This window comes from Papio anubis, chromosome 2 (genome assembly GCF_008728515.1).
Source record: "Papio anubis isolate 15944 chromosome 2, Panubis1.0, whole genome shotgun sequence".
Classification (NCBI taxonomy): Eukaryota; Metazoa; Chordata; class Mammalia; order Primates; family Cercopithecidae; genus Papio; species Papio anubis.
In genome coordinates, this window is record NC_044977.1 from 27,512,178 (window position 1) to 27,533,540 (window position 21,363).

At 37.0% G+C, this 21,363-nt stretch overlaps 1 protein-coding gene across 15 annotated transcripts in view; it reads left to right on the forward strand.

The window, feature by feature from the left end:
• Positions 1-21,363, forward strand: part of BBX (BBX high mobility group box domain containing) — a 274,443-nt gene that overhangs the window by 241,977 nt on the left and 11,103 nt on the right. For 9 of the 15 annotated variants that reach the window (XM_009199573.4, XM_017955102.3, XM_017955106.3 and 6 more), the window contains 3 exons: positions 10,905-10,994; positions 12,358-12,417; positions 19,461-19,658. In XM_009199573.4, the coding sequence (XP_009197837.1) occupies positions 10,905-10,994; positions 12,358-12,417; positions 19,461-19,658 (348 nt within the window). The remainder of the gene's footprint in view (positions 1-10,904; positions 10,995-12,357; positions 12,418-19,460; positions 19,659-21,363) is intronic. The other 6 variants (XM_009199592.4, XM_017955108.3, XM_021934001.2 and 3 more) reach the window with 5 other exon arrangements.

Here is a 21,363-nt window from a genome sequence, read left to right on the forward strand (position 1 = left end):
CATTGCTTGCATTGAGAAACTTGTCTTCTGATTTTTCTTAAAGTCTAAAGATTGGTAGGGAAAATGTACCTCTATGTTTCCATACAGATGTGAAAGACTTCATTCAGTTGGCTCTCCTATAAGGACATGGAATAGAGAGATGAAGAACTTGGGTGGCTGAGCTATAGTTGCTTTCAAGATCAAACTCAAGCAGGATTTGCTGGAAGAGTTCTTTTAATTATCCTGCAAAAGTTGCTGCCTATTGCCTGCTTCATCAAATTGGATAATTTAATCAAATCAAAATAATTCCATTCTTTTGTATTTTAAATAGACTGATTAATCCATCAGATATAAATATTAACGAAGAGATATAATTTCATGCATTTTAGGGAATATTTAAGGTATATAGATGAGGGAAAATTACGGTTTATTCTCTGGAGAAACCTGAACCTTTCTCCTTCAAAGCCTAAAAACGCTTTGCACACTGGAATTGACACAACCAAACAGGGTCAATTTGAGATCTGTATCTCAAGACAGAACTGAAAGGTTGAAGAAAATTTCCGCTTCATGATTAAAGCCAGGGAGGTATATAAAAGTCATTTTAGAATTAGCTCAGTTTTCCTCTGTGGTTAATAAAAACAAGTCTAGTGAATAAAGAACTAAAAAAGAAATGTTGTTGCATCGTCAAGTTTGCTCATCTGAGAAAATAAAATAGGGTTGTATCAAGATCTTCCAAGGTAGAAATAAAGTAGACTTGTAGACAGGTAGGGAGCTGAGCACCATAATGGATTGCCAAATGAAATGACAGTCTCTGTGCCCTGGAGATATTTAGGAATAGGAAAAGTAGTCCATGAGCCGAAAGATGCCAAGTGTCTTGAGCTCCCATAATTCTTAGATTTAAAGTTGCTGATAAATACCTGACAAGCCAATAAAATGGAACTTAATTGATAGATGGGCACGATGTTATTCCTTCTTCCACTCCCAAAACATTCACGTTAGAGCTCTGAAGTTGGCTGAATTATCTCTCAGGGAATGTAACAATAGATTTATTTTTGTAAAGCTATAAAACCCTGAAGTTAGGATCTATTTTCATGAGACCTTCTCTTGGGTCTTAGTTGTCTGTTACGATTTTTCTCTCCCAGCTGAGATTAACAGTATTTCTTTTGATGTGAAATAGCTTTTTGGAGCTTTGGATTATACTTCATACAATATCATCTTAACTCTTCCATTATACCTCTCAAGCCACAAAGTCACTGGTTTTTACACAGTATATCAGTAATTACATTTGTGGGGAGTCTTCCAAGATGAGATTTTGTTCCACCTTCTGATTTGTGAAGCAAAATGCAATTAAAATAAGCAGAAATTAAATAATACATTATCTATTCAGCAAACTAAAGAAATAGTATTTGTGACTGATTGTAATTTGGCATTAGCAGCACCAATGTACTAGACTACAAGTTATTATTAATGAAATTATCATACCAGCTGTGCTGTAATTGCCTGATCTTTAGGGGATAGAGGAAATTTTTTTCTTAGACTCTAGACCCTTTCCACCTCTGCATAATGAATCATTCAGAGCAAACATTGTGTATGAGATCATTAGTAAAAGAGTATATGTCCATCAGAAACCTAATTTTTCCTCTAATAATTTGCCATTTGTCTATATTTTATTTTTTCCTTTGTCATCATTCAATATTCATTATATTTTCCTTCATGACTTATACTAGGTGCCTTTTTAGGTACTTCAGCTTACATAAAATGTATAGAATTTTTCTAAAATGTGATTTCTAGTAGAATTTTGTATGTATGTATTTATGTAGTTGTATATCTCAAAGTCATAGTACCTGCTTGGGTTTATTCCTCTGTTTACCCAGTAGTCTCATATTCGTATCTGCATTTCTAAGGAGTCTCTTTCTATCTTTCCCATGGTTATCCTACTATCTCTGCCCTGCCTCTTATGTCTATGTCATAGGTCTTGTCAAAAACTTTACAATGAAAAGGGATGAAAATAACTTTAAAAACCACTTGGGCTATGTTATAGTAGAACAGAGCCTGATGACAGAAATAGGATTTCCCTTTCCTTCTAAAAATGAATTATCCAGTAAATTCTAATCTAACTAACTCACAATGCAATTTAGCTGAATCAGCCCAAACTTGATGTTTTCTGAGTTATCTCTCTGTTATTTTAAAACATTTTAAAGGAAAGCTTTAAAATATATGTCTAAATTTAATTGTAACTTCCTAAGAGATTTGTTTTACACGTTTACTTGTACTGATAATGTATGAAGCATTGTTTACGAAAGTATTAGAAGTCAGAGTTCTCTGTAGAATAGTAATTTTTCAGTGAAAGTAGGATCATGGAGAAAAAGAATTGTGTTGAAATTATGCCTCATCTTGACTTACTAGACTCACTTCTTCACTGTATTCCTTCTATCTTTACATAGTTCCTTGGCCTATTATCAAGCGTACTATTGATCCTTCTTATGTTTTTTTCATCTTATGTTTTTTTCAATCCACACTTACATTTTAAGACTAAAATTTAAAAATGTTAAGGCATTGAGTATTTTAAAAAATCACAGTGGGAATAACAGAAGCAGGTTTACAAGATTGAAAAGACAGAATCCCCTGTTTGGGGTGGAGCCAAGCCAACCGTAATTTCAGTTTTAGAGAACTGAGGTGTGATGATAGATCTCCTGTTAGGAAATTTTAGCTTCTAGGTTGGGTAGAGATCTGTATCTTTCTCCATAACTGTTTGGAAGTCTCTGCTGCCACCAGATTTCTTCAGGAATATGGTGGCAGCACCTTTGCAGGTATAAAAGGTATATCTGATACAATTTTGAGTTCCTTAACAATGTATGCATGTCCAGCCCAATGAAATGGCTCCTCCCTTTCAATGAATCTTAACTTGATTGTGACTGATTGACTCAGAGAACTTACTCAAGTCAGTAAAGACACATGCCCTGCAGGTGGGAGCACATTGCTATAAATTATTGCATAGGAATATATTTTTTCATTGGTTACTCATTACTTACAAGTCCAATACAGAAATGGCAGCCATTTATAAAGCCATTTGTATATAAAGAGCAAGGGTTTGTTTTAGAACAAAACCCTTGCTCTTTATATATATACCTGTATATAGTTCAAAAACATGAAACTATAGAACCTGGGCAAAAGCCACCACCACCAGAGTTAAGCCTGACATTTGTTTCTAACAACAGATGTAAAGGGCAGGTTCACTTAATTCACCTTACTCACTGACCTTGAAAAAGTATCGTGCTAGGCTCATGCTGAAGTGGCTCGTGTGTCACTGCAACTTCTCACCCCAAAACATTCATTTTTCAGCAAACCTTGAACATTAATGTTCTGGAAAGGTTATCATCATGTCCTTCTGGCACCCCTCTTAACTTCTCGGCTTGTCGTTTGGCCCTTTTGTTTTCTGCCCAGCTGTGAAGTTGAGGTGCAAAGGAGATTGATACCTTCAGAATACAGGTCATCTGCCCAAAAACTTAAGTGGAGACCTAAGCCAGTTTGCATACCAGCAGTGAGTGATTTTTTTTTTCATAAGGAAGCTGAAGCTGATGCAGATATTCCCTCAAGAAATTTGGTAGGGAAAGAGATGGGATGGAAGCTTGAGGTATCATAGTAGAGTGAAGAACAGTTGTGAATATGTGTTTTCTGAATGATTCCTTCTAAATCCCTTCTGCATTTTACTTTCTACCATTCTTCCTCCTCCGTGGATACTTCTACATTAATGTAATAATTGACTAAGGAAAAAATATAATAGCAAATGTCCTTATATTTGGTATTTATTACAGATTTTGACTTTATTTTCTTTAGACAAAATACCCAACATATACACTATGCTGATTGGCAGAAATCAAATTTTTCACTTCTTGACTTTAAAATGGCTGCTTTTCAGTGACTACAATTAGATCTTATCTATTTCTTTTCAAGTTTGTCACTTTCTTTTTTTATCTGAAGTTGTCATTTACTTAGAGTAGTTTTATGTGTATAATTTGGGGGTTGGCCAGAAGAAAGGAATTTTAAAAATTTAAGTTTACAGAAGCTCTTCTACGTACAAAACTACTATGATTGTTCTTTTTTCATGTTAAAATTGACAAGCTCTATCTGTAGCTTAGTCTTTAAATTACTTTTTAGATTTCTCTGAGTATGATTGGGTCCAAAAATATATATTTCTTTTCTTCTTTCCTAACGCACTGCATACGTCAAATCATTTTGCTTCTGTGAACTACTTCTTTATATCATTCTTCCTATGAGCCAATACCCTTTTATTAAGTTATTTTCCTGCAGGCAAATCACTAGGATCTTTATAATCCCGAGTAGTAATTTTTCTCCTTTCTCCTACTTTTGTTTTCCATGACTGCCTATGTATCATTCAGGTCTACTAGCCTACAGTTTCCTGGGTTGTATAAAATACATGAGGCAGTGATTGCAAACAGATTTTAGAGACATCTGTAATATTAGTGTAGTATGTACATGTGATATATTTTCTTTGTAGTTGTTCAATTTATTTTCTTTTCTCTTGTTGCTCACTTTTTCCCAAAGAAGCAAACAAGGAGGCATTTCTAGTTTCGTTTCAAACCACCAGTAGCCAATTTAGAAGCATTCACTATTGGTTATTTAGAAGGATTGCTTAGTGTAGTCATCAAAAAACACTTGCACAGATTTATGGTATCAGTAATAACAGCAACAGCTGTAATTTCTTGAGCTCTTACTTTGTGATAAGCAGTGCATTAAGAGCTTTATTTATTCATTAAATAAATATTTATTGAGAACCTGTCATGTGCTAAGCACCACTGTAGGCATTTAGATTATATCTGTGAATGAAAACAACCCTACTGCCATCAAGATTACATTATAATGGGGGAACCAGACAATAAATAAGCCTAAACAATAAGCAAAATATATAATTTGTTTGAAGGTGAGACGTACAGTGGAAAAAGAATTGGTTGATAGAGCAACTAGGCAAAAGATCAACAAGAAAAGGCTTGAACCAACACTACAAACCAACTAGAAGTAACAAACATATAGAACTTTCCACTCAGTAATGGCAGAATGTATATTCTTCACAAGTGTACATGGAACAATCTCCACAGTAGACCATATGCTAATCCATAAAACAAACCAATAAATATAAAAGGATTGAAATAATACAGAGGGTGTTCTCTGACAATAGTACAATGAAATTTAAAAATCAGTAGTAGAAAAAAATTGGAGAAACTCACAAATATATAGAAATTAAATGCACTCCTAGATAACTGTCACATCAAAAAAGAAATCAAAGAGAAATCAGAAAGTACTTTGAAATTAATAAAAATGAAGACATTGTGTAAGAGAATATGAGATGCATCTAAAGCAAAACTTAGAAGGAAAATTATAGCTCTAAATACCTGTATTAAGAAAGAAATATCAAATAAGTAGCCTAGCCTTCTACTGTAAGACACTCAAAAAAGAAGAGCAAACCAAACTCAAAGGAAGCAGAAGAAAGGAAATAACAAAGATTAGAGAAGTTGTTGATGAAATGAAATTAATTAAATAGTATTAAAATAGAGAAAAAAATCAATGAAACCAAAAAGTAGTCCTTTGAAAATAACAAAATTGAGAAATTTTAGCTAGATTTACCAAGAAAAAAAAAAAAGAAGATTCAAATTATTAGAATCAGAGATGAAATAGAAGATATTACTACTGACTACAGAAATGAAAAGGATTATAAAACAATACTATGAACAACTAAAGCCAATAAATGGGATAACATGTATGAAATGAACAATTACAGAAAGACACAAACTACTGAAACTGGCTTAAGAAATGGATAATCCTGAGATGTATAACTAGTAAAGACATTGTACTAGTAATTTTTAAAGTACCTGGAAAAAAAAAAAAAAAAAAGCCCAGGCCTAGATGGCATCACCACTGTATTCTACCAAACATTTAAAGAAGAATTTACACCAATTTTTCACGAATGAATCCAGAAATTACAAGAAAAGTAAACACTTCCCAATTCATTCTGTGAGGCCTGTATTACCTTAATGTCAAAGACATTCAAGACATTCTCAAGACAAAGACATCACAAGAAATGAAAACTGCAGATCAATATCTCTTACAAATATGAACACAGAAATCCACAACAAAACACTAGCAAACCAAATTCAGCAACATATAAGAATTATACATCATGACTAAATGGGATTTTTCCTCAGGACTACAAGTTTGCTTTAATATTCAAAAGCCAATTAGTGTAACATACCCTACTAATAGAATATAAAACAAAAACCATTTGATCATCTCAATAGATCTAGGAAAAGCATTTGATAAAAGTCAGTGCCTTTTTATGATTTAAAAAAATCAAACTAGGATTAAAAGGGAACTTCCTCAACCTGATAAAAGGTATCTACAAAAAATGCACAGCTAACCTGATACTTAATGGTAAAATATTGGGTACTTTCCCACTAGGCAAAGGAACAGTACAAGAACGTCCACTCTCACCACTTCTATTCAACATTGTACTAGAGGTTCTAGCCAGGGCAATTAGGTAAGAAATAGAAACAAAAGGTATCTAGATTAGAAAGGAAGAGGTAAAATTATCTTTATTCTCAGATAACATGACTTTCTATATAGACAATCCTAAGGAATCCACCAAAAACACTATTACAGCTAATAAATGAGTTTAGTAGAGCTGCAGATTATAAGATCATTAGATAAAACTTAATTGTATTTTGATACACTTGAACAATGAACAATCTAAAAATGAGATTATGAACACAATTCCATTTACAGTAGCATCAAAAAGAATAAAGTACTTAGAAATAAATTTAACAGACAAAAGTACAGTATAATGAAACCTACGAAACATTGTTGAAACAAATATGATAGAAATTAATAGAAAAACATCCCATGTTCATGGATTGGAGGACTTCTTATTGTTAAGATGGAAACACTCTCCCAAATTCATATACAGATTCAACCCAACCCCTCTTAGAATCCCAGCTGACTTCTTTGTAGAAATTGACAAATGAGCCTAAAATTAACGTGGAATTGCAAGATATTCAGAAGAACCAAAACAACCTTAAAAGAGAAAAAAGTAGTGGTTGATTTCAAAACTAATTACAAAACAATGATAGTCAAGAGAGTGTTGTACTGGAATAAAGATAGACATATATAAATCAGTGGGATGGAATTGGTAGACAACCTGTCATAAACCCATACATTTTTGGTCAACTAATTTTCAACAAGGGTGCCAAGAATACCCAATGAGAACAATCAGTAGAGTCTTTCCAAAAATGATGCTAGATCAACTGGGTATCTACATTCAAATAAAGTTGGACACTTACCTCATATGATATACAAAATTTAACTTAAAATAGATCAAAGACTTAAATGTTAAAGCTAAAACAATAAAACTTTCAAAGCAAATGGGCAAATCTTTATAACCTCAGATTTGGCAGTGAATCCTTAAATATGATACCAAAAGCCCAAGCAACAAAAGACAAAATAGATAAATTGGACTGTATCAAAATTTAAATCTTCTGTGCTTCAAAGAACGCTGCCAAGAAAGTGAAAAGACATCCCACAGAATGGGAGAAAATATTTGCAAATCACATATCTGATAAGAAACTTTTATCTAAACTATATAAGGAATGTTTACAACTCGGCAGTAAAAAAGACAGCTCATAAAAACAGGCAAGTGATCTGAATAGATAATTCTCCGAAGAAGATATATAGCAAGTATATGGCCGATAAGTACATGAAAATACAGTTAACATCATCAGTCATCAGGGAAATGCATATCAAAACCACAATGGGAAAGATACCATTTCACATCCTTAGGATGGCCATAATAAAAACAACAGATAATAACAAATGTTGACAAAGATGTAGAGAAATTGAAATCCTTATACACTGCTAGTGGGAATGCGAAATTGTGCAGCTGCTTTCTTAGACAGTCTAGTAGGTCCTCAAAAGGCTAAACAAAGAGTTACCACATGACCCAGCAAGTCCATGTCTAAGTATATGCCCTATAGAAATGAACACCTGTGTCCCACACAAAAGCTTATACTTGAATGTTTTTAACAGTGTTATTTATAATAGTCAAAAGGTGAAAATAATCCCAATATCCACCAACTGTTTTTGTTGTTGTTGTTGTTTTTCTGAGACAGAGTCTCGCTGTCACCAGGCTGGAGTGCAGTGGTATGATCTCGGATCACTGCAGGCTCTGCCTCCTGGATTCAAGTGATTCTCCTGCCACAGCCTCCTGAGTAGGTGGGACTACAGATGCATGCCACCACACCCAGCTAATTTTTGTATTTTTAGTAGAGACGGGGCTTCACCATGTTGGCCAGGATGGTCTTGATCTCTTGACCTCATGATCTACCTGCTTTGGCCTCCCAAAGTGCTGGGATTATAGGCGTGAGGCACTGTGCCTGGCCCACCAACTGTTGAATGAATAAACAGTCCATTAAATGGAATATTATTCAGCCCTGATACGTGCTATAGCATGGAAGAGCCTTGAACACATTATGCCAAGTCAAAAATCACATTATATGATTCTATTTATATGAAATTTCCAGAATAGGCAAATCTATAGAGACAGAAAGGAGATTAGAGATTGCTTAGGGAGAGGGGGAATACAGGTATGGGAGGAGTAATATTAAAAAGGTTTGAAATTTATTTTTGAGGTGATGAAATGTTCAGAAATTGGTGCCAGTTGCAAATGTCTGAATATAAACACAAGTTGCGTACTTTAAATGGATGAATTGTATGGTATGTTAATTCTATTTCAACAAAGCTGTTTTTAAAGATCAGTTAAAAGAATAGGTTTGTGAGGGAATGGGAGATCAAGCGATGGGCATAGGATTGGCTTGCAGTTTTATATAGAGTGGTCTGAAGGTAGTTAAGTAAAGCCTTGAAGGAGGTGAGGAAGTTAGCCGTGCGGACATCTTGGAGAAGAACATTTTCTAGGCAGGGTAATGGCTAGTTCAGAGATCCTAAAGTCAGGAACACTGAGACTACATGTGCAGGCGACTGCCAGGAGGCCCATGCAGCTAGAGAGACTCAAAAGGAGAGGAGTGGCAGGATGTGAGGTTATGGAGGTAATGGAGCTCTGGATCTCTAAAGTCCTTGTAAGATAGTGTAAGATTGCTGACTTTTCATATACAGTCAATGTAAGAGGTCTGGCTGGGGTGATGCATTTTTGAGTCTTCAACCTATAGCTGGTATTTATTTTATTTATTTTACTTTATTTTATTTTAAAGCCCTGAGATTAGAGGTAATCACCAGATGAGTGAGAATAGAGAAGAGGACAAGGACCAAGCCCAGAACTTTCCAAAATTAAGAGGTCAGGGAAAAGAATAAGCAAAGGAGACAGAGGGAAAGATCAGTGATGGAGAAGAGAAAAGAAGAGAAGGTGGTATCCTAGAAGCCCAATGAAGGAGGCATTCAAGGCAGAGAGTGTGGCTGCAGTGGTCAGGAGCTACAGGAACAGCCGGTGCAGTAAGGACCCACAATTGGCCTTCACAGCATAGGGGTGGGTACTGGATGACCTCTTGAAGAGCAGTTGTTCCATGAGTGGCAAGGCAGAAACCTAGTTGTAGTGAGTTTAAGACAGAATGAGGTTGGTCACAATGGCTCGCACCTGTAATACCAGCATTTTGGGAGGCCAAGGTGGGTGGATTGCTTGAGCCCAGCCTGGACAACATGGCAAAACCCCGACTTTACAAAAAAAAAAAATACAAAAAATTAGCCAAGCCTGGTGATCCCCACCTGTAGTCCTAGTTACTCGGGAGGCTGAGGTGAGAGGATTGCTTGAGCCCAGGAGGTGGAGATTGCAGTGAGCCAAGATCATGCCACTGTACTCCAGCCTGGTAACAGAATGAGACCCTGTCTCAAAGAAAGAGAGAGAGACAGAGAAAGAAAAAGAAAGAAAGAAAGGAAACAGAGAAACTGGAGACAGCATGGGCAACCCTTCTGTGGAATTTTTGCTACAGGAGGAATGAAGAACTAAGGCAGTAAGTGATGTGAGGGAAGTTTGGTTACAAGCCACCTTTTTCTTTTCTACGTTAAAAGAAATTATGTTTGTATACTGATGGAATGGCCCATTAGAGAGGGAGAAATGATGGTGTTGAGCTGGACAAGGATGGTGGGGCTATGCCACGGGTGGAGGAACTGACCAGATAGGAGTGTAAGATGCTTCACCTGTGGCCAGAAGGCAGAGCATGTAGTTGCAGCTGTTGGTAGGTGGAGAGATGCCACAGGGGCTTTGGGGAGGTCAGCGCTGTTGCTGGTATTTCTGATTGTTCACTGAAGAAAATCTCAATTCTGTTTCTTTATCTGAAAAAACTAAGAATCTGAAACATCTCCCCCTTCCACCCAGAATAAAGTTTTTTGGCAAATATTTTCAATTTTTAAGTCACTTTTTTCTTCCTAGGTTATCCTCAGAAAAGGCCAGAAAGCTGTCTAATGCTGTCAGGTCAACTGCTGTCCTGAAAGTGCTATCCTTGTAGTGAAAAGCAGTTTCGTTGGAGACATAAAACACATATGCCATCCTTTCCTTCATGGTATTTAGGAGTCTAAAGTAAAATCTTTTCTGTATTACATACTCTAGCCATTTTGCTGTTATTGGTTGTAGTTTGTTTCTACTCACTGTATCTGCAGTTTCTGCTTAGGGAGTCCCAGCCCTAATGGAGGCTTTGCCCAATACATTTCTAAGGAAAATCTCACTGGGTTTAAATAAGCCCAAAGAAGGGGGTTGAGCACCATTTAAATAAGTGAAAGATGCAAGATGACATTTCTTGAGACTCAATTTGCTTATTCTATAGGAGGGAGGAGGGTGGAATTGTTGAGAAATACACAATTTTTTTATGAAACATTGTGAATTTAAAATATATTTATATTAATATTGTCTGTAGGTCCTTTCCAGTCTCAGAAAAAGAACTTATTCCACAAAATTGTCAGCAAATATAAGCACAAAAAGGAGAAGCCCAATGTTCCGGAAAAAGGTATTGGTGCCCTCCATCCTCCATGAAGGGTTCTTGGTCACCTCCATTGTGATTCATCTTTGAGTAATGCTTCCATGCACTGCGTTTGCCTTGTCCTCCCCTGTGCTTGCTTCAGTGCCATCAGCTCTTGATGCGGGTGTTTTCATTCTTTCTGGACTCTGCAGCTAATTGCAAATCTCCCTTTACTTGGATTCCTATTCAAATCCATATTTGTCTCTATTTTCAGAGCCCCATATGAATCCTAAAATTGCTTCTTCTCATCTGTATTTGGTGCGTTTTGCAATTCAGTCTTCTTGACCACTTATCCATTTATTTTCTTTGACTATTCTTGGTTTTCACATGTTTGGCAGCCCTTCATACCATGACCACATTTTCCTACTTCATGAAATCTTAAGAGTTTCTTATTCATGTAAAAGTGCCACTGTTTCTGTACTTCCTCTGACACTTAAGGATTCTTGTGGACCCTTTTCTCCACTCTTAAGTTGTAACCTGACTCTTTTTCCCCCCCTTCTCATTTGCCAGGCTCTTCTTCCAACCTCCTTCAGTCACATGCCTGTTATTTGAAAGGGCAGTAGAGACTGATTGCACTCTGTCCCCTGTTTACTCGGAACGTCTGTCTCATTGGTATGATCTTGATGAGCCTTTAAACCTCTTCAGGGCTCATCTTAAGATCTCTTTCTTCCCACAGTGCAGGACTCCTTTTCTTATTTCACATAAAAGATAAATCTTCCCATCTGGCTCAGTGCAGCCAAGTATTCTGTAGGTCAGGTTTTCTTTAGCATCTCCCTGCATGTTAGTGTCGTGAGTGCCATAAACCAACTCATCCGGTGCCCATTTGCATCCTACTTGCATGGCCAGATGTGAAGCATTCGGTGTTTCTTGAATGAGGCTTTAAACGCAGCTGTCTCCTGTGTGTAGACATGTGTGCCTGTATGTTCCTGTGTGTAACCTTTTACTTAATTTGGGCTTTCTTTTCACTTCCACTTCAGCTTCGTAGTTTTGTTTTGTATATTGATATTATTTTTTCTTCTGCTTCCAGGAAAGAAACACTATTCATTAGGTGAAAACATCAGCTTTTTTCGTTCTCTTTTACTGATCTTCAGATTACTTTGATTAAAGTTACAGAAATAATCCAACACTATACTTCGTAAAAGACAAAAACTTTATTTTTAATCCATTTTCTGTACAGCCTCATTATTTTAGTTGGCAAATACAATTTTAAGAATTAAGTAATTGAAATAAAATTCAGCTTCATTTGTGTGATGTTTCAAAAGTTAGTTTGTATATCATCTTGTTTTTGTAGTGTGGCTGTCTGCTAATAGTAGAGTTTCACTTTTCTCTCCTTTTCTGTCATTGTTTTTAGGAAGTGGGGATAAATGGTCAAACAAGCAACTCTTCTTGGATGCCATTCACCCTACAGAAGGTAAGACAAACAATGTTATTTAATTTCAGACAGTCGGAGCTGGAAATGACATAAGTTGTATATGTTTTGAAAAGGTATAATTTATATAGGTTCAACCAACAACATTAGACTTATGTGTTCATAATTAGGTTATTTTTAATTTTCACATCAAAAGTGCTGTCTAGGGGACTCCTGCCAAGGGTCAGACAATGTGTCATGTGGTGTTTAATCTGTTAAAGGGCAATTTGTAAGCTTTGAATCGCATTAATCAGAGATTAGAGTTTTTCATAGCTAAATATATTCAGCATTGCAGTTCATGTTGCAGGCAGGTGCCTATGCCCAGTGCGAGTTGGAATAACAACCTGGTTGGCTGGGCATGGGCAGGCCTGCAGGAGTAACTTCTGACCTGGATGTTTTCCTAGCCCACTAAAAATGAAACACCCCAGCAAGGCACAGTGGCTCACGCCTGTAATCCTAGTACCTCGAGAGGCCAAGGCGAGCAGATCATGAGGTCAGGAGTTCGAGACTAGCCTAACCAACATGGTGAAACCCCGTCTCTACTAAAAATACAAAAATTAGTTGGCTGTGGTGGCGCGTGCCTATAGTCCCAGCTACTCAGGAGGCTGAGGCAGGAGAATCGCTTGAACCCAGGAGGCGGAAGTTTCAGTGAGCCAAGATCGTACCACTGTACTGCAGCCTGGGCAACAACAACAACAACAAAAGAACAGAACACCCCGAGGCTTATGGGTAGCCCAAGAAAAATCCAATATTAACTAGTCATGTTATAGGTCCTAGGTACAGATTTGATTTTGAAATTTCTCATGGCCATATTTATTTGTGACTTTATATAATTACTGTTAAACATTGAGCCCTTAGGTAAAGCCTAATTTCTTCAGTGGTTAAGAGGCCACCTCTCCCTTCTTCCTATTGATTCTTTGCTTTTCATTGCAGGTATTTTAAAAGAGCTGACGTTTTTGTAGTGCTTAATTAGGAGTCACTTCATTTGAAAACTAGAAGGGATTTTAGAGATCATTTGTTTCGACTCCTTTGATTCACTTATATCCAGAAATGGAAACTTCATGACCTAGTCCACATCTTTTGACTCTCAAATATGCTATCATTCCTTTACTGAAAATGAGAAAAAAATAAAATGCACAATTGACTTAAGTCACTTATCAGAAATATTCATGTTTTTAAGAGAGCTAGCAAAACTGGTCAAGTTTGAGTTCATGTTAAACATAAGTATTTTTGGTTTATTAGGCATCGTTTACATGAGCCACATCAGCTTCCGTGTCATTTTACTTTTCCAGAAAACGCCAGCACTACATCTGTTATCTCACTTGCTAATTCACATTCACAACCTCTATGGAATATTCTGCTTCAGTGCTGGCAAAACAAAATATGAATTGTGCTGTTCACAGCATTAAATCCTAACATCCTTAAATTGATACATTAGCTCTTGTATATTTTAAAAATATATTCCATATAGTTTTTATAAATGTAAGGCGCTGATGAACTAGCAGAAGAGTTTGAAGGACGTTTAGGACCACTTTACTCTTTACTTAAAATGATACTGTTCTAAGTACTTTGTTCTGTTGTTTAAATACTGAAAACCCTACAGAGGTACCAGAGCAAGTGCAGTGTGGTAGAAAGAGCACTTACCTGGGCATTAGGAAATCTGGGTTCTAGTCTCAGACCTGCTACTGATCAGCATTTTTCAGTAGGACATATTGTTTAACCTCACTAGGATTACTCTCCGCATTGGTATTAAGTACATATATAATTTGTGTGTTTAGAGATTGGGTGAATGATGAGATGTAGTAGTACACAGACTGTAAATTCTATTTCCCCTCTAACACTTGATAATGATTTTATTGCTCTGGTATCTTGAGTAAGTATTGTGATACTAGAAGTACTATATTCTGTAGCCCTAATTTTCTGCTTTTGGGGGCATAAAAGTAAATCACTTTTGAGTCTTATCGGCAGTCCCAGGCTTTAGTAGAAATACAGTTATTATTGGTGATATTTAATTATATTTATTATTAATGTATATGAAACAACTTTTGGAGCATATGCACTGAAAAATGCATGTCCATTATTTAGTGTAGAGTACAAACTCATTTTATTTGGCCAGGAAAAACAGGAATCAATTTGAGCATCAGAAATTACTAGTAATTTAAAGTAACCATTTTTGTTTTTTTATTTTCTTACTATCTCCAACATTTACTTGTTTGTGTAGTGACTGTGTGCTTTGTGACTTTTCTAGGCCTTTACTCCTTTCTCTCATCTATGACTATATCATTGCTTATTGAAACTTCACCTTGGAGAGGGTATAAATACGTGATGGAAAACATAACAATAGTATAGAATAATTTTAACATGTGTAAGGTTAAAATCCTGCTCAAATGTTAGGCAGGAATTGTTTGTAGCTGATGTCTTTAATAGAAATATTGAGTCAACTGACGCCATGTAACTGTTTAGCTATTCTGACTTCTGCTAAAGTAGATGACTTCAAGTTCACTATGTTTTCTTTATATCACCCTGTGTACAGGCACCTTGCAATCTTTTTTATTTCAAAATATCAGAAATATTTAGATGCTTAGTAATATGTTTAAATGCTAAGTTTATAATGTGTCTTAAGCTCTGGGCTTTTACAATTCAAAATTGTTAAACCACTTTCTGAAATTTCGGTATATATGTATAAAAAAAAATTGTCCACAGCCTGGAATTAAAGGTGGGGTTTTCAAATAAACCAAGAACACCTACCTGCTACCTCTGCCACTGTGTTTATCTTTCCACCTAGTTATGGTGTCGTGTGTTCATGTTTTAAGCTGGAAGTTTCTAATTGCCGTAATAATGATGATGATAACTAACACTTACTCCTACTTTATAGTTTAAGGAGGCTTTCATATATATATTTTTTAATTTCATCTTAACAGCATTCCCAGTGAGTTAAGGAGGGTTTATCAGCCGCGAATTCATGGTAAGGAATTATGACCCGAGCAACACAAGCAGACAGGGAAGAAACCATGTCTCCATTTAAGTACATAGGCTACTACATTTTCCGTTCTTCATATATGTAGACTTTTAACCCTCATTTGGGTCAGGTATTGAAAATATAAATGGTATTTCACAAGGGCAAAAAAAACCTAGGACTAAGAATCTCTGTTAAAATTTGCTTCTTTGCAATGTATAAATCTCATTACAGGCAAGAAAATTCTGGTTTATAGTTAAATTTTCACACACGATCCACAGTGCCCAGTGTAACTTGATCTCTTTTCTTAAGTTTGAAATAGTTGCTATATAACTTCAGCAAAGTCTCCCAGGATGTTGGATAAGGCTCATTCCTTTCTTTTTCCTGTGTTCTATTCAGCATCTGACTACCGTTTCAGCTCATGGGAGACCTACCAAAGGCAATTAGATTCCAGATCTGGCTATAATAATTTCAGTGCAAGTTTGAAACCCCAGTTGGAATGTGAATTCATGACTCTGGAGCACTCTAGTGGCCTCGTGGGGTACAATACAAGAGCAATGCTGCTTTCCCAGAAAACCTACTCCACATTTTGGGATCAGAGTTTGGAAAACAAGATGATCTCTTATTGCTACATTCCTGATGTGGCTCCAGGAGTGAGCTTGCATTATCACTCTCAGATGATACGTACCAAGTGTGTTATGGTTATTGTTTTGGGTATAAAAACTAGCCCTGTGGACTTGTTCTAAAGTGCTCGGGTAGTTTTGTGTGCTCAATTAAAAGCCGGAAAAGAAATGACTAATTTGTTTTGGAGCCACAAAGCCTTTCTTTTCTTACATTTCCATTAGGTTGGGGGTTGTCGGGGGAAACTGGCTTGCTATCTTTGTACTCAGCTTTTGTGCTTGTTTCCCTCTCGGAACTGTTTTCATCTCATGTCCCTCACCACCAAGCTTTGGTTTGCTTTGCCAGTGTCGTTGGACTCAGATCTACTGTTTCGTTCCAGAAAACTGCTTCTTGGACACAGTCCCATCTGCCTTCCCTAATTCTTCTGTCTTAGGGGAAGGGTCTCCCTGAGGACTGATCCTGAAGGCTGTCGTCAGTCTAAACCACCAAACAAGACAGTATGTGCTGGGATTAACCCTTGGGAACTTATGAGAACTTCTGACATAGTCTCTCTTTTTTTTTTTTTTCGCCTCTTCCGCTTGGTCTGCAGTCTGATTCACTCCTTTACTTTCCTCCAATATACTGACCCTTGGGACTTGAGTATTGCTGGCCTGCTTTGGGCCCCCAGACTCTTTGCCTGCTGGTTTCCGAGCTTTCCCTAGTCGCAGTCTGGTTTTAGGCAGAAAATGTACCTCCATTTGCAATCAACCGTTTTGCAGCTGTGCCTTACGCTTCTTACTGTGTTTTTACCAATTCATCTGGAACAAACTAGAAAAGGAACAACCATTAAGTAGAAATGAAACCATTTGAAGGCTCACCAAACAAACAAGAACAGTGCTAGTCACGGGAGTACCGTTTCCCAGCCTGTGACTCTGGAGCTGACTGGTGGCTTCTTGTTGTTGCCTCTGGCCAGATCTCTGATTGTAACCTATGTAGCAAAATTATTTTAGGGCTAGATGGCTCCTTTAAAGCTAATATAGTCCAACCTCCATCTCTGAATGAAGAAACAGAGGCTCATGGTCAGTCGGACTGCAGTTAGTAAATTTAAAAGTCAGGAGTAGAATTCTGTTCTCTCTGTGACTGTTACTTCCATTACCCCATGGTCTCTGTGTGAAAAGCAAGTCATCTTTCCCAGCCGACTTGGCCTTTTTCTGGTATCCATGCCTTTTCGTTTACCTCCTTGGTTCTTTCCGCAGTCAGTTCTGATGTAAGATATGATGCACCTTTCCATCTTTGGAACCCCACTATATACCCTTATTTCTACATGTTCTGTACTTTCCTGGGAAGGGGAAGTAGAAAAGGGAAGAGGTTAATGTTCTTTCTGGAATGTCCATCCACAATGTAGTGATTCTATTGGAGAGGTGAACAAGACTCCTTCTGTAATCAGAAGGGACAGCTGATGGATCTGGATAAGAAATTAGAAATCTTGAAGCTTCTGAATGTGCAATAGATGTTTTTTAATGCTCATTGTAAATTCAGATTTTGGGCTTCTTTATACTTAAAGGAGGCTTTGAATTTTAAGGCTAAAATAGAATCGTGCAACTTCTTTGGAGTGTTTCTAAGCAAATTATTTTTTATTTTGCTGGAAACTTTTATTGAAGTTTAAACTAAAAAAAAAAAATCTTAAAATATGTACCACCACTGGCCTATGTTAAGCTAAATATCAAAGTATAAATATTCTAAGACTAAGTATCATAACTGAATAAATTAATCCACCATCGAGGTAGATCTGTTTGACCTAGGAATAGATCTGCAATCTAAAAGGAGTATTTTTTCTGACTTTTGATTACTTACTTGAAAAGGTGTTTGGGAGCATTGCCAAGTAGTTTTTTAAAACAACTGTTATCTTAAGCCTGTCTCCACACAGCCATCTGTTATGCAATATTGAGGTAAGGCCAAACCACAAATGATGGTGTGATTTCTGCTTTACATACTTTCTTTTGATGTAATTGAAATTATTTCCCACTTGTTTAGGAATGTGAAGTCTGGAATCAGCCCTTCTTTTGAAACATATTTTAAAGACAAGGTGCCATGATTTCCAGGACAAAAAAAAAAATCTTATTAATTCATAGCCTTCTTTCTTGAGGATGTACCTAAATCCATTAAACACCTAGATTAAACATTTTAAATGAGGGCTGTACAAGTGTTTATACCAACAAGTTCATTTTTTCACACCCTGAGTCATTCTTGCTCTAGTTTTTTTCCTCTTATTTTAGTTTATCTTCCAAATATATATATACACACATATATATGTGTGTGTGTATATATATATATATGGCTTTATTGCCAATATCTACCTTCAGATATGCCTCCTCTGGATTTAGTTTGCTTAGGGCTTGTCATGTCTGACATTAGTTCTGACCCACATTCTCCTTTTCTTTGTCAAAAATGACTTCTATGTCTATCCTAAGAAATTGGATAGTTAAAAATTATGAAAGTGCTTCTTTTCCCTGCTTAAAAGCCCTTGGGTCACTAGAATTCCTTTAAAGTCCCAATCATAAAACTCAACTATATTATACCCCTAAACACTTACTAAACTCACAGCTACACATCTTTTCTTACTTTTAAGTTAAGGTCAGGAGGGGGCGAACTGCAAAGAACATGAATATATAAGAAAAGACACAAGCATTCCCAATCTATGTAAACCAGGAGAAGTCTGTGGTACAGGTGTCTTCCTTGCTCTTGACAGAGTAACTCAGAATATAGGAGTGTGCTGTCAAATGATTTACTGGGGATACAATTAGGATACCTAAAACTAGCCCCTCCACAAGCCAAGATGACATGTGGGACTTCATTTAATTATCTCACTAAGTGTATTCCTTGTTTTAGAATTCAGTGAATGAAAGAGAGTTTCTTTCCTTGGCATGCTGGCTTCAACAATATTTGTCCTGTCCTTACTGCACAGTCAATCTACATGAAACAAAGGCCTCAGTTTCTTTTCTGATCAATTCAGCCTGGTGCTTGGAAGCAAATGTCCCAACCAAAAATATAAATTTAAGAAGTACATATTTAATTTTACTGTCCTCTGAAGAAAGAAATTTCTTTTACCAGCCTCTCCAGGCCAGCTGGCCAAAAGGATCTCTCAGATAGGGACCCTGATCACAGCTAGGACTTGGGGTCTGTGAGGACATAATTTACTCAGATTTACCTAAATTATCGTCCCCACCAATGTGCAACATCCAAAGACTTAGAAAATGTAAAAAAGAGTGGGTATCTTAATTCACTGCATTTAATTTATCAAACAAATATCAATTGGTAGTAAACAAGTTACGGGCAATGTTTTATTTCGTTTTTTCCATCAGTACTTTGAAAACTCTGAGTGTAAATTCTCCATTCAGATGGGTCAGAAATTTAGACATGTTTCCTTCTAAGAGCAATGTTGGTGCCTTCTGTTTTTGTGCATAACTATGCATGGTATTTCCTATTTCAGCCATATTTTCAGAAGACAGAAACACCACGGAGCCTGTTCATAAGGTTAAAAATATCCCATCCATTTTCAACACTCCAGAGCCAACAACAATGCAAGAACCTTTGGTGGGCAGCCAAAAGAGAAAAGCAAGGAAAACCAAGATTACACACCTTGTCAGGACAGCAGATGGCCGGGTATCACCAGCAGGAGGTACTTTGGGTAAGAAGAGAGAGCTTTAGACCAGAGGCATCCAATTTTTTGGTTTCCCTGGGCCACATTGGAAGAAGAATTGTCTTGGGCCACAAATAAAATACACTAACAATAGCCAATGAGCTAAACAAACAAACAAACAAACAAAACAAAAAAGAACAGGTCAGGCGCGATGGCTCACGCCTGTAATCCCAACACTTTGGGAGGTCGAGGCGGGTGGATCACGAGGTCAGGAGATCGAGACCATCCTGGCTAACACAGTGAAATCCCATCTCTACTAAAAATACAAAAAATTAGCTGGGCATGGTGACGTGCACCTGTAGTCCCAGCTACTCGGGAGGCTGAGGCAGGATAATGGTGTGAACCTGTGGTTGGAGGTTACAGTGAGCCGAGTTCGCACCACTGCACTCCAGCCTGGGCGACAGAGTGAGACTCTGTCTCAAAACAACAACAACAAAAAAAAAAAAATGCAAAAAAATCTCAGAATGTTTTAAGAAAGTTTACAAATTTGTGTTGGGCTGCATTCAAAGCTGTCCCAGGCCACATGCAGCCTTCAGGCCATGGGTTGGACAAGCTTGCTTTAGACAGAGATAACTAGAGCAAGCAGGTGACCACCATGTCAGCAAATGACTGTAAGCAACTGTGGTTCCTGCTGAAAAATGAGTCTATTCTGCACCTTTCTACAGACCTCCAAACATGTTTTATTCCATGTTTAAAATCATAGCTAGTTTTCCAAGAGCATATCTGAATTCCTAGAAAAGAAAGATAGTTTTTAGGACTGTCATCTTCCCTTTATCTTTCTCAATGTGCACAAAGCAGTCTTAATTCCAGGAGATCCTGGACTTTTAAAGATACTAAATGAATCAGTATTTCACCATGATCTGCTATTCGGGTCACTACAAGCCAGATTACCAGGCATTCAAACCAGTAGATTAAGTTTAAGATGCATCCAACATCCACTTCCTATATAACTGGTTCAGACCATGCAGGGAGCCTGAGAATGCTTCTGGATTTCTGATTTAATTCAACCAACTGGTGAATTTCTCCATTGTCAATCATGGCCTGTGGTCTGTTTGCTGTTCCTGGTAGCATCTTTGGCAGTAGAATGACATGACCTGAGGAGCCCAAGGTAAGGGGTGTGGCCAGTGAATGATACTGAGACGCCCCCCAGCCCCAAAATCTTGGAGTGCTATACCAGCTAGGTACTAGTGGCCTTGGCTGTTGCCTTTCTGCCTCTCAGTACTTCCACAGTTTTATTTTATGTGATTTGGGTTAATCTAGGTGTTAATAGAGGTGAACTGTTTGCCTAGTTAGAGGACAGTTCATGAATTCTGTGCACCTTTTTGTGTGTTTTGAATATATAGATTGTTAGAAACAGAGTAGATTAAAGGCCCTGATTTTGCCCTGTCATATAAGAGAAAAAAATCAAAGAGGTGGAAGTTTTTGTTTGAGTACATTCAATACAATAGAAGTAGAATGAGGACTAAAACCTAGATGTCCTGATGTTTAGCCCAGCAGGCCCCTCCCTCCTTTTCTGTCCAATCTGAGTTCTGTTTTGTGACTTTCATTTTGTAGATTGTTATATCCTCATTTGTTTAACTTGGAGGAGGAGTGAAAAAAGATGAGAAACACTCCTGTTTACATAGAAAAGTATCATACCACTTTTGTGTCCTAATAGATAATATTTAAAGCTTTTATCGGTCATTTTCTATAT